At 38.5% G+C, this 12,866-nt stretch overlaps 1 protein-coding gene across 1 annotated transcript in view; it reads right to left on the minus strand.

Annotated features, from left to right (window-relative positions):
* Positions 1 to 7,029: 7,029 nt before the first annotated feature.
* Positions 7,030 to 12,866, minus strand: part of MAST2 (microtubule associated serine/threonine kinase 2) — a 422,441-nt gene continuing 416,604 nt past the window's right edge. Inside the window, exon 30 of the mRNA XM_054979860.1 lies at positions 7,030 to 12,766. Coding sequence (XP_054835835.1) covers positions 11,262 to 12,766 — 1,505 coding nt within the window. The 3' untranslated portion in view covers positions 7,030 to 11,261. The remainder of the gene's footprint in view (positions 12,767 to 12,866) is intronic.

Consider the following 12,866-nt stretch of genomic DNA (forward strand, 5'->3'; position numbering starts at 1 on the left):
AGCTTGAATAACATCTCATCTTTTTAAAATCCTTTGCCAGCATTTCTTGCATCTTCTGTAACAACTACAGCTACACCTCTGAAGATGTCAGCCACCGCTGCTGGCGAAACGTCAGGAACTACAATGCCAAGACCACGGCAATACAGCCCGGAAAACCCACAACAACCATCGTTCTCCGGCCGTGAAAGCCTTCGACAATACATTCTGTAACAACTCTTTATGATTCTCTGCCACTTCCCCCCCCAATCCTTCAATCGTTGCTTCTACTGAGGCTTGCCATTCCTTGTCTGCTCCTTTTTTTCCTGCCATTGTGGGACTCAGTTTTGAGCCTCCCCACGTATCTGCCCTTCTTCTTAAATCCGTGGTGGATCGTTTAAAAGCTTAGGTTATCTTAATATTTGTTGCAGAAAAAAAATAAAATAAAAAAGTCCTTTTAAAATCCAAAATGTCGGGCGTTTTTTCTCTATGGTTTGTTTATAGCGTCTCTATGGTTTCTGGCTTAACTTCGTACCTTAGTTAAGATGGTACACTTCCTGTTCCTGTTGTCTTCGTAGCCCCTCCATTAAGTGTTTGTTTTGCTTCCGAGTGACACCTTTCTCGCTGATCCTCTTCCCTTTCCCTTTGCTATCCTTGCTAGGAATCCAGTTATCTGCTCTGCTGTTAACTTCCTGTCTCGCAATGTTTCTCTAGTCCCCCTCCGCTTTCTCACGCCGGTTATCTCAATTCTAACCACAGTAAGTGTAAACAATATTTCTTTTCCAAGTTTTTAGTACTTATTTAGTTCCCAATGACTCCAATTTAACACTGCCTCTATTACTAATTGTTAGCTTTTAAAATCTGTCCATTAATTTATTTTCTCTTGGTCTTTTTGTTGCCCTTTTCACTGGGCTTTTTAATTCTATTAATAAAATAAAAATTTCTTGTTAAAAAAAGTATTATAAATGTTTTGAAGATGAAATGTTACAATATCTGCAATATATAATGAATTCAATTTTATAGGGGGGGAAGAATGCCAGAAACCTGAAAGGAGGCTAATATAACATTGATACCCAAAGAAGAACAAGATCTGATTTTGACAAGAAATTATAGACCAATCTCATTATTGAATAATGATTTTAAGTTGTTTCCTACAATTTTGACAGAAAGAATACAGATAATTCTGCAATTTTTTATTCATGGAGACCAATGTGAATTTTTACCCAAGAAACAGTTGAAAAAATGTTAGAATTGTATTAGACATTTTGGAATATTTGGAAAAGCATAAAGAAAAACAAGCAGCTTTGATTTTTTTTTAAGATGTGGAGAAAGCTTTTGACAATTTGACCTGGACTTTTTTGTTTAAAGTTTTGGAAGCTATGAACTTTAGCAAGAAATTCATATAATGGGTGAAATCAGTTTATATTTCACAGATAGCTAAAATAATTGTTAATGGAGATTTAACTAAACCTTGTGATATTCAAAAAGAAACACGGCAAGGTTGTCCATTAACCTCCCCCCCCCTTTTGTTTATGTTGGTCCTTGATATATTGAACAGAGATATAAGACAGGGTGAGAGGAGGAGTAAATATCAAAAAAGAGACCTATAAGCTACGAGCCTTTGCAGATGACTTGGTTTTAGTTTTGGAGGATCCCTTAAGAGAGATGAAATACTTAGCCAAGTATTGATGGCTAAGTTGAAAGAATTTGGTGCATTAGCAGGTTTTAAAATTAATGAGCAAAAAATAAAAATGTTAACAAAAATATGAAAACAGAAAATCTGAAGGACCTCTTTGTAGGCCACATTGGTGGTTTTCCCCTTAAGTGCTAGGATCACCAGGATGCTGGGTAAGCTCACTCTGGAGCCGGTCATGTAGAACTGCCCATGTGAGAAGCAGTCCCTCAAGTCAATGTGCATATTTCTTTGGCGCACTAAGTTGCTTCTTCCTTTTAGTGTCGGTGTATCTTGCACAACATCTGCCAGGAGGTTTCTTCGGGGCAGTAAGAGGTGATGGCTGCGAGTGGTGTGAGGTAGAGTTGAAGTTCTCCTTTAAGAATTGTGGAAGTTCTCCTTTAATAATACTAAATATTTATAATTCCACCTTCCTCTGATAGATCTATTTGGTCCTCCTATTGGAACAGTCTGGCTGCCTATCTTGAACAGCTAGAACAAGAATTCCCGTGTAGAAATAATCTTAGCTGGAGATTTTAATGCAAGAATTGGTAATGATATTTCATCTCTTTTTAGTAATTTTGGTCTTGAACAGGATGCCTTGTTGTTTTGATTTACTCCCCCAATGAGATGCTCTAAGGACACTTTGTCAAATCCTGTAGGCTTGAAGCTAGCACAGTTTTGCATCCAATTCTGTAAAATCTGGCTGACAGGCTTTGACAAATCATATGAGTATACATATATTTCTACAAGGGGCTGCAGTGTTATTGACCATATTTTAGTCTCCCCTTCTTTTAGGTCACATGTCTCTGGCTTTACAGTTGGAGATCAGATTCTTAGTGATAATTTACCCGATTTGTGTCTTCGACATTAAGGGGAATTCCTCATCAGCTTTGACTCAGGATGTGGAATTTCTGTCTAGGATTCCATGATCTCCGGATCTTGGGCATAAGACTCTGGAGGTACTGAAATCAAACATTAGTTTAGACCTTAAATCTGCATTAATACATTCTTCTGATCCCTTAGAGGTGACACAAATCTATGGGAACTTACTAAATTTCATTACAGAATCCTTAAAACAGGATTCCAGAAGGGCTGTACCAAAGCAAGTAGCAAGTTCTCAGACGGCTGCGTGGTTTGATGGGGAATGCAGGAATATAAAAGCCCATCTACGTACTATTTATCGTAATTTTTGTGATTCTGCAGCTACCTGCTTGCCAGTGGAGTATCAGATAATTAAAAATCATTTATACCAGGTTACAAGGATTAAGAGGCTGACCTTTATTAACAAACAACGGGAACAACTTTTATGCGCCATTACCCTGAATGATTCCAGGCAATTCTGGACCATAATCAATGGTGCTATTTGCTCTGAGATCCCTTATATATCAGCCATTGCCCCCGATACATGGTTTCAGTATTTTTCGGACCTATTCTGTGAAGATCTCCCTAACAGAATGCAACTGGTTTATTCTCCCCTGGATGGTTTCCCAGAGTGGCCTCCTGTCACTTCGGAGGAAATAATAACTCTTATAGATCAGCTCAAATCAGGTAAAGCTCTTGGTCCAGAGGTGGTAATCCCAGAGGTGCTGAAAGCTGATCCAGAGTGGTGGGCCCCTCTGCTTGCTTCTCTCTTCACTATGGTAAATAAGACTGGCCAGATGCCAGCTGCCTGGACCAATGCGATAATTGTTCCAATTTATAAAAAGGGTTGTCATCTTAACCCCTCTAACTTCAGACCAATCAGCCTTCTATACGTTATTGGGAAACTATATGCTAAATTCTTGCAAATTAAGCTCAGCACTTGGATGTCATCTAGCAAAATAGTAGGCCCAGAACAGGTGGGGTTTTGCCAGGGGAAGTCAGCTTTGGATAATTGTTTAGCCCTCACTCATTTGATTAATAAATACACGAGCAGGAAAAGATCTAAACTGTTTATTGCCTTTCTGGACCTTAAGGGAGCCTTTGACTCTGTCTCAAGAGAACTTCTCTGGGCAAAGCTCGAGGGGATGTCACTAGATAAGAGGTTAATATCTCTCAATTCAATTCAAATACCTTTAATGGCATACAAAGATCTAAGACAGCAAACAGGTCACTATAAAATTACATAAAATATCAGAAGTCAATATATTTATACAAAACTTGTATGAATCTTAAGCACACCCACTAAAAACTCTGCAACCACTTTATAAATCGCTGTATCATTATCCTTTAACAGAAAACGACAAAAAGATAGATTGTTCTAGTGTTCAATACGTTTTGGCAACCTCTCAAACAGCATTCTCCGCAACTTATCATATAAATGGCATTCCAAAATTATATGCTGGATGGTATCTGGGCAGTTGGCTCCACACAAACAATGTCTTTCTGAAAAGGGGACTCGCTGGTATCTCCCCTGAAGGACACTGGAGGGAAAAGCATTTAGTCTGGCCAACATAAAGGCCCTACGACAGCCTGGGGTCTCAAGATCATAAAAGTACTGCGGAATTCTGCCAACATATGTAGTCAATCCTTATGCAGCTGAGGAGCAAACAAAAGGTTGGGCTGGAAATAACTTCTATTGCTCCCAATCTAGTAGACGCTGCTTAACACCATTCAGGATAAAGGCCTCATCAGACATAAATAGGTCCTCCACTGCTAGTCCCATATACTTAAGTTTACTAAGTATTCCCGCTGACCACGCCCAGGAATACTGATCCCTTTTCAAATAGGTTAAAAGACTAGAAGGCTCAGCTCTAAAATAAATTTTGAGCCAAAATTTAAAGGTAGTGATCCAAGCCCTTGGCTCAATCAAAGATTGACACAATTCCGCACACAAAGCAAAATAGGCAACACAATTTGGGACACCCAAAATTTGCCTAAAGAGTGTTGCTTGGATATCCTCCACCTTTCTGTTAAAAGCTGAAATCCATATAGGTATACCATAGAGCATTTGAGCTAAAATTTTTGCTTTAAAAACTTTTATGGCTGCTGGGACACATTGGTTACCCCTAGAAAAATAAAATTGTTTAATTTGGGAGGCTGTGCACTTAGCCAATTTTATTGACCTCTCATGATGTAATACCCAGCTAAGATTGTAGTTAAAAGTAATGCCCAAATATTTAAAAAAAATTGTTTGCTCCATTGGAAAGTTACCATTCAACCATTTCTGAGGGCGCCAGCTTTTTAAAAAAACAACAACTTTTGATTTGGAATAGTTAATAGTTGACAATAATCATAAAAAGCATCCAAATATCTTTGTAAACCAATTCTTGTACGTAAGATGGTTGTATCATCCGCATACAGCAACAGTGGTACAGCAAGGCCTCCTAATGATTATCTCTTATCAAAAGACTTTATTCATCAACGACTTGCCAGGTCAGATGTTCTTCCTTTGGGAGACTCTCACCCAGGATCTTTATTAAGAAGGGGGTTAAGCAGGGGTGTATTTTAGCTCCCCATTTGTTTAACCTTTTAAAAAATGATCTTGCCCCTTTTTTGTCATTGGTTGATGGTCACAGTCCTAGACTCAGCTCCGTTTCTATCCCTTTGTTATTATATGCGGATGATGCGGTTCTTCTGTCTTCTTCCCGTGTTGGATTGACTAGTTTATTGAACTGTTGCCTTGAATACTGTGTGACCAACAGACTGGAGTTGAACTATGAAAAATCTAAGGTGTTGGTTCTTCCCAATTCCCAGAAACTGTATAACTGGATTGTCAATGGTAATAGACTTGAACAAGTTAAGCACTTTAAATACCTGGGTGTCTATTTCCAATCTAATGCTACTTGGACCTTCCACCGTAGGATGGCTATTAATACAGCCAAAGTTAATGCTGCAGCAATATCTCACTTTTATTTTTCTGATCGAGGTAACCAATATGTGCCTGCTGCTCTTAAAGCCTTCAATGCTAAAATTGGAACTCAGTTATTGTACAGGGCTCCGCTCTGGATTGATGCTATTGACAATTCAGTTGAACGTGTTCATTCTAGCTTTCTGCGTAAGATCATGGGGGTTCCTATGTGTGTTCCATATGCTGCTTTATACTTAGAGTGCGGTCACAATTTGTTGGCCACTAAGGCATGGCTTCACACTATCAAATATTGGTTGAAACTCCATTTTAATTCGAATTTGCCAACTCTAGTTTGTCAGCCTGTATTGAAACTAAAGTAAGTTCCTTGAACTTATCTATAGAATCTTTATCCCTGCTATCTGAGTCTGAGGCCTTCTCAAAAATAAAATCCAGTCTTTTGGGATTAGAGTTACAAACTCTCTATAGTTCTGCTAATAGAACTTGTTCTCCCCTAAACTTGGGGATTGTCCCTAATGTAAGTTTCCAAGCAGTATACCTTTACCAACTCCTGGCGCCCAATTTACGTAGAGCCTTTTCTCTGGCCAAATTTAATGTTCTTCCTTCAGCCATTTTATCTGGCAGATTTCATGGGATTCCTTATTATAGCAGGTGTTGTCCTTGTTTGATGGACTGTGTTGAAACTGTTTCCCATGTTCTTCTCCAGTGCTCTTTTTATCTGGCGCCATGCCGGGATCTTCTACATCCTATATTAGCCCAACTTTCAGAGTTTTCTGATAGTTTTAAGGTTCAGTTCCTGCTTGACAACCCAGATGGGGAAATAACTGAAATAGTAGCTAAGTTTCTCTACAGTGCCATGGCTATACGCCCTGACAAGTAACATTCTGTACTGGTTTTGCTGCACTGTTGCCCTGCTCCTATCTGTATTTTAATCTCATTTTGTATGGAGTCTCTGTATTTTAAAATTTTACATTTTATATATGCCAATAAAGGCTTGCTTGACTTGAATTATCTTTGGTGGGTTTCTGACAAAGCCAAAAAATACTGGATACAAATCCATATGATAAAATAGAAAATCTTGAAGATTAATATACAACTTAAACCATCTTTTTTTGTTGGGATTAATGGACAGACAGCTTGAAAATAAACATGGTCTTTTATTTCTATATTTGCACTCATCCTCAAAAAGTAACAAATAGACCCCACTTTGGTAATTCACTGCTTTGCAAGGGGTGGGCTACTGTATTTACTTAAAAGAAAGGTGACCATGAATGTAAAATGACCTCTCCCCCCACAATGTTATATACTAAAAACATTTTTACTGGACATAACTGAAAATTGCATGTAAATGTAAGATGACACAATCTTAGGGGGGTGGGGCACAGGATGGCCTATTTGGGAAAAAAAACCTAGTCTTGCATTGGAGAAAATGTATATCTTACCCATCAGGTTGACACAAAGGTCAACACAAAGCTAGATTGTCCTAAAACATTCAGCATAAGTACATGGAACACATAGGACTGTTGCAACATTTTACAGTAAAACATTTAAGCATGAAGTAAAGAAAAGTAATTCAATCAAGAGATATACACAGGTTTAAAAAAATGAAGTGTATTTCAGAGTAATATTTGAACATCAACATGCAGGTACAATATGACTAAAAATTATTGCACCTCTATTATGTGACAGTTGTTCAAGTTTCTAATAACACATCCCACATAATCCTCTCTGCTAGTCAAGTGCTAAATGGCACTAGCATGAATTGAAACTAAGTCTGAAAGCTGTGTTCCCAGCCTCCAGAACAATAACAAACAAAAATACAATGTAAACAACACAGAGAGAGCTGTAAAATCATTTACTAGAAGTACGGCATCATCCTTCACGTCCAGTAAGATAAAACCAGAGAAAGACTTCATCCTCTTCTCACAGAAGAAAAAAAAAAGAAGCAAATCCAAATCACACCTTAATTCAGTGCTAATGAGGAAAAAGCATACAGGTTGTTTCCTCTTACCCTGCTTCTTGGCGAGTCTTATTTTGTACCATAATGAACACTAAAAGATCTTGGAAATCCTTCCATAGGAGTGGTTTTTAACAACAGAAAAATCTAATATTTACACTAAATATCAATTTGGTGATTTTAGATGCACCATTTAATGGTGTGAATTATTGTTGAGGAGTTCCATCAACCAGATACCAAAATTTTAAAGGTTGCATGAGCAAAAGAAAAGGTAAAGTCTAAATATGCATTCAAACTAAAAGAAGAGAAACTGGGAAAGCAAAATGCTTGGATAGCTACACATATCTCATAACCTATACAATTCTCTGATCACTTTCATTCACTGAGTAAAAATGAGAATTTTATGCTAGCTGGATGTGCAGTATATTTATAGAGTGGATCCTATCCGAACTTTAAAAACTTACACTAACACCTACCCCTCATCATTCTAACATTAATTCAACTTCATCCTTTCATACCACCTCCTGATAATACTTAAGTGTGTAAGATCATAATATTGCCTTTGGAAACCTCATGATTGTCAGATCTCTTTGAAACAAAGGATTCCAGAAGCGTTAACAGTAACAGAACTTTCCTAGTAAGTGGTAATGGGAAGAAGCATATCTAAAAGGCATCATTTAAGTGGCATCTATAATATACACATGAGGTGGCCTAATATGTTTTATTTGGCTAAACTAAAGATACAAACCTTTGGTTGCCTTTATGTATACAAATGTTGTAAAATATGTTTGAAGCTACATTATTTATTCCAGGACTCAAATTTATACAATGGAAATCATGACATTTAATATTTTATGGTATTCAAGTTAATGTATTTCTAAGTAGCTCTGGCATCAGCCCATATTAGCTGTAGCAATTCATTTATCCAAAATTTAAAAGTGTACTGATGCCTCAATTACCTTTGTCTCAAGGACAATGCAGCAAAGGCTGGCAAGAGACAGATCTGGCTGGATGGAAGGAAACTTAATGATTTATTAAAGATTCCCTTGCTTAAAGTTAGAGTTTCTGCACTGGTGGCAAGGTGAAGGATATTAGCATATCACATAATGAAGTAGTGAGAAATATTCATGGAAAATTTTTCACTACTGAAACTTTGAGTTATTATAGGAGAAAGCCAATAGACCTTAAGTTATAGTGTTGTAACTTGAAGGCACACCTCATTCCATTTTATTTTCTCTCTCACAGACACACACCCAGTAAACAGTGATTAATATAAAAAGAACAGCAAATCTAAAAATAACTTGGTCCAGAACTGCAGCCAAAGATTCGAGAATTGGGTAAACTTACGGGGAGAGGGGGAGGAACATCAGGGAAGAAACTAGGCAATAAACACAGACACTTGAAATGTGATCACTGTGAGTTATGAATGATTGTAAGAACATGTTCCTTTTGAAAAAATACATAAGGAGATATTGGGCAGGAAGAGCCTTTGTATCAGAACACATGGCAGTATAATGAAGCTACATTGTAATTAACTACAGTGCTTCCCCTGGAGGGCTATTAAAGTCACCATACAATCACCTTCCTATCTATGCAGATCAGCAAACTTTATAAATAATTACTTTCTGTGCTCAGACATACAGTATTCCATTAGGCCTGGCTGTAAGTTAAATTCCCAAGATTTTGAGGTTTATGGAAGTAGCCAATGTTTTCCCATAAGCAATAAATTAGATTCAATAAGCAACAGAATTATAATACTTCAGCTATTGTTTTGCTGTGTATTGATCAGTGCATTGTTATAGTGCTAGCTGGCATTAAAAACACAAGAACTACAGAGGGTGTCAGACAACACAGAACATTCAAAAAGTTACTTTAAAAATGTAAGCATTTTGAAAAATCATAAATAGCTTAAACTGCAGAAAGGGATCTGGTTCATATTGTTTATAGTTCACCTATGCAATTCAGGGGCCACTTTACAGAATGCTTACACTTAGGAAAGTGGCATTGTAGATAACAGAACTATTTCACTTAAGCATCCACTTTCCCTTATGAAGCAGTGAAGATTAATTCCCACCAATGAGAACTTTTGCTGGATACTGATTGTTTCCATAGCAACATAGGTACACAAGGCAGGATGGGGTAGAGGTCTCAAAAGCTCACTTCCTCCAGCAAAGTCTCCGACCAGGCTAGGATGCTGCTTTTCTCCAAACAGCTGAACTAGGTGAGCTGCTGGGAGAACCATTATGGGATCAAGTATTTTTCACTGATGAGCATCTGTGAGGACCAACCTATATGAGGGCTGTGACACTGTATGTGTTGAACTTTTGCTTGACTTCAAATGCCCACTTGGGAGTTACTATTGATGCTATTGGGAAAATGTGCAGGTGACATGTAGGCCTGCAGTGGAGCAAACAGCACCTCCAAAGAGACTGGAAATGGCATGCTGAGAAAGGGTTAAATCCATACACACTCTCTTCTGAATAAGAAGGCCCATCAGCTTTTTACCAATTTGAAATGCTTGGTTGAGAAATCATCCTGGTACCTTGTCTACTTTGCACTAGCAGTTATAGTAATTTAAGCATCCAGAGCCTCTTTTTAGATTATTGCCCATTCTGAACAAAGGCGATAAGGCACCAGTATTAAAGGCAGAAGATCACACTTTTAAAACAACATAACAAAACAACATAAAATAATAGAAAAAGCAAGAGAAGTTTTTTTGTTTTCCGGGCATTTCAACTGAAAAAAGATTTTAAAGTTTATCTTTTTAAAAGAATACAGTTCTACTGCACAAGGTGGTCTATGAAGTTACCCTCTTAGGTAGAATAATGTATGATATGTAATATGATAAGAATTTCAGAAGAGTCAGCCATTAAGGATGTATTGAATTATCTAAAAATTTGGAATCAAGGACTAAAAATCAAAATTGGTCAAAACGTGGCATCTTTCAAGCGAGCTGCCTTATTTTTCAAATGTAGTTCTCAGGAATTTTGAAGGCAACGCAAACTATTCAAGGGGGAAAATGAATAGGATGCTCCAATATCGGGGGTGGGGTGGGTGGGGGGGTGGGAGGAAACCAGGTGGGAAGTTCACAAACTATTTTGTAATCTTGCTTAAAGATAGCCTGTGAAGATGCATTAAATGGCAAACGTGTACAAAAATAGAATTGCAAAAATGAAAAAGGCAAGTGTATGAAAAACAAATCTACAAAAAATAAGATGTACAAGTTTTCTGTTTTAAATTTGTGTTCTACTAGTGCTGTCTTTATTTCAGAATACAGAGACGCTGCTATGTTTTCTTCACATCACTGCTTTCTGACAACAGAACATCTTTCCTTGTGATTGATCTCCAGTCTCTGGTTTTTCCTGGCAATGGAGCAGTCTCCTTAGGGGCTCACAGTATTATCTGGTCCCAAAGACACTTTCATGTTCAGCTTTGTAATGCCATGTGGCTGATCTTCAAATGAAGGTGCTTGCCACCTATTCTCCAAAGTTTCAGGTGCCAAAAGACCTTGCTTTTCTTTCGCTCCCATTGCACACACTAGATTCCAAGACACTACTGGGTTTTCTGACTCTATGTAGCAACCACACATTTTACTGAGACCAAGTATGCTGAAAGCTTTGGCTGTTTCTGGCCCTTGAACTTTCCTCTAATGTCTTCAGCGTTGGTTGCTTTGACACACACTCTTCTGCATAAAACAACTCCTGAGGGAAGTCTTCACTTGTTTTTTCTAATATCTTTGAACCAGACATGCTAAAATTCAGTATGTCCAATATACCTTTTGCACCCATTTTAAAATTACCTCACTAGTCTGCTTTTCTACTTTCCACTGGGGCACCAAGCATGGGAATTGGAGCACTTGTGGGGCATCACAGACTCTGGTTCTTATTGCTTGCCTGACTTGTAAGTTTTGAAACTTCCTCTGCAGAGGACAACCCTGGCCGTTCTTCAGGAGGAGGAGACTTTTGTGCAGAAATTTTGCTAGTATTTGCCAGATTTGGAATACTGATTCTGTCCTTGGTAGACTGGAGTTCTTGCTTCTGAAATGTACCTTTGCAGTCCATTTGGCTTACTAGTGGAAGAGCGCTTATGCCAGTTATGCAAGAACAAGAAAGTGCTAATGAAGAATTAGTATCTTCAGACAATGCAAAAGTGGTTTCTGAGGAATCAGATTCCTTCAAATTATTTTTGCGACTTGCCAACCCTGAGCAATCATCTTGACCAAGCTGTAGGAGTCCCACTGGGAGGCACTTCACCTGCTTTGGACAGTCTATGCTTTTCTGAATAATCTGAGTTTCCTTTGAATCTTTAGTGTTTTCAAAACTGGTACCTTTTAGACAAACAAGTTTGGGGATATTGCCTCGTAAAGACTTTGCTGAGGTTCCAGATATTTCAACTGTTTCACAGCCACCACATTGTCCTATGGGAGAAATTCTTATACAAACCATAGGTTGTGACTCATCTGTGACAGTATGCAGTGACCTTGCAACATCTTTTGGTTGTTGCTGATTTGTCCCTTCCTGTAAATTTTCAGTTTTTTGTTCCTCAGGAAGAAAGGCATCATCTTCTATACTATCTTTGCTTTCCAAATCTGAAGAATGCTTTTTTTCATCTGCAACAAAAGGATCAGCAGTGTGGTGGTCTCTGCTGAAAGGAGGCCTGTCCAATCTTTTCCCATCTTGACTATCTTCTGACCCTTCATCAGTTTCATCTTCAGAAGAATCTACCTCTGTGATGGCCTCCTGCTTTTGCAAAGACTCCCTTCTCTCCACCCTGTCTTGCCGAATGGTACCCAGTTTCCTGGAAGGTTTCTGCAATGTACCTTTTTCTGCAAGTCCAACTTTACCTCCTATAGCTTCATTCACTGATTCCTGCCAACTTTGGAGACCTGGGTCTCTCTGGAGCATCTCCTTCTTTAATTCAGAATAGGAAATATCCAAACTGTGCTTACGTGAAGAGGACAGCTTTTTTTCTGAGGACAGAGAAGAGGTCAGCTTCTCAGCTGACTGGACTCTCTTCAGCAGAGGGGATCTTGGAGGCTCAGCACTCTTGGGCCTTGAAATCTGTCGGACCAGAGGTGGGGAAGAATGTAACTTTACAGGGAAAGACTGCATGATATTTGAACTGCCAAGTGAATGCCCTGGTAAAGGAGAAGGAGATCGCTGAGGTGAAGTGGACTGTGGGGTTGGTGAAGGAGTGTGAGCAAGTGGTGAAAGTGGAATGTTTCCTGCGGATTTACGTCTTGGGGATCGATATTGTCGTTGAAGCTTTGGTGCTAGCCCATGCAAAGAGCTAGGTCGGATATGTCCTGAGCTGGCAGGAGAGTTAGGAACACTGGAACTAGGTGAACTACTTTGAGAAGAATTTCCACCAACTGCGAACAGTAAAAAAAATAAATAAATAAGAGGGGGGGGAGACATTAAAATTCAGCCACGTAAAGGCATTAGAAACTGCTATATAGCCATGTATGTACA

The sequence above is a fragment of the Eublepharis macularius genome, chromosome 5 (genome assembly GCF_028583425.1).
Source record: "Eublepharis macularius isolate TG4126 chromosome 5, MPM_Emac_v1.0, whole genome shotgun sequence".
Lineage (NCBI taxonomy): Eukaryota > Metazoa > Chordata > Lepidosauria > Squamata > Eublepharidae > Eublepharis > Eublepharis macularius.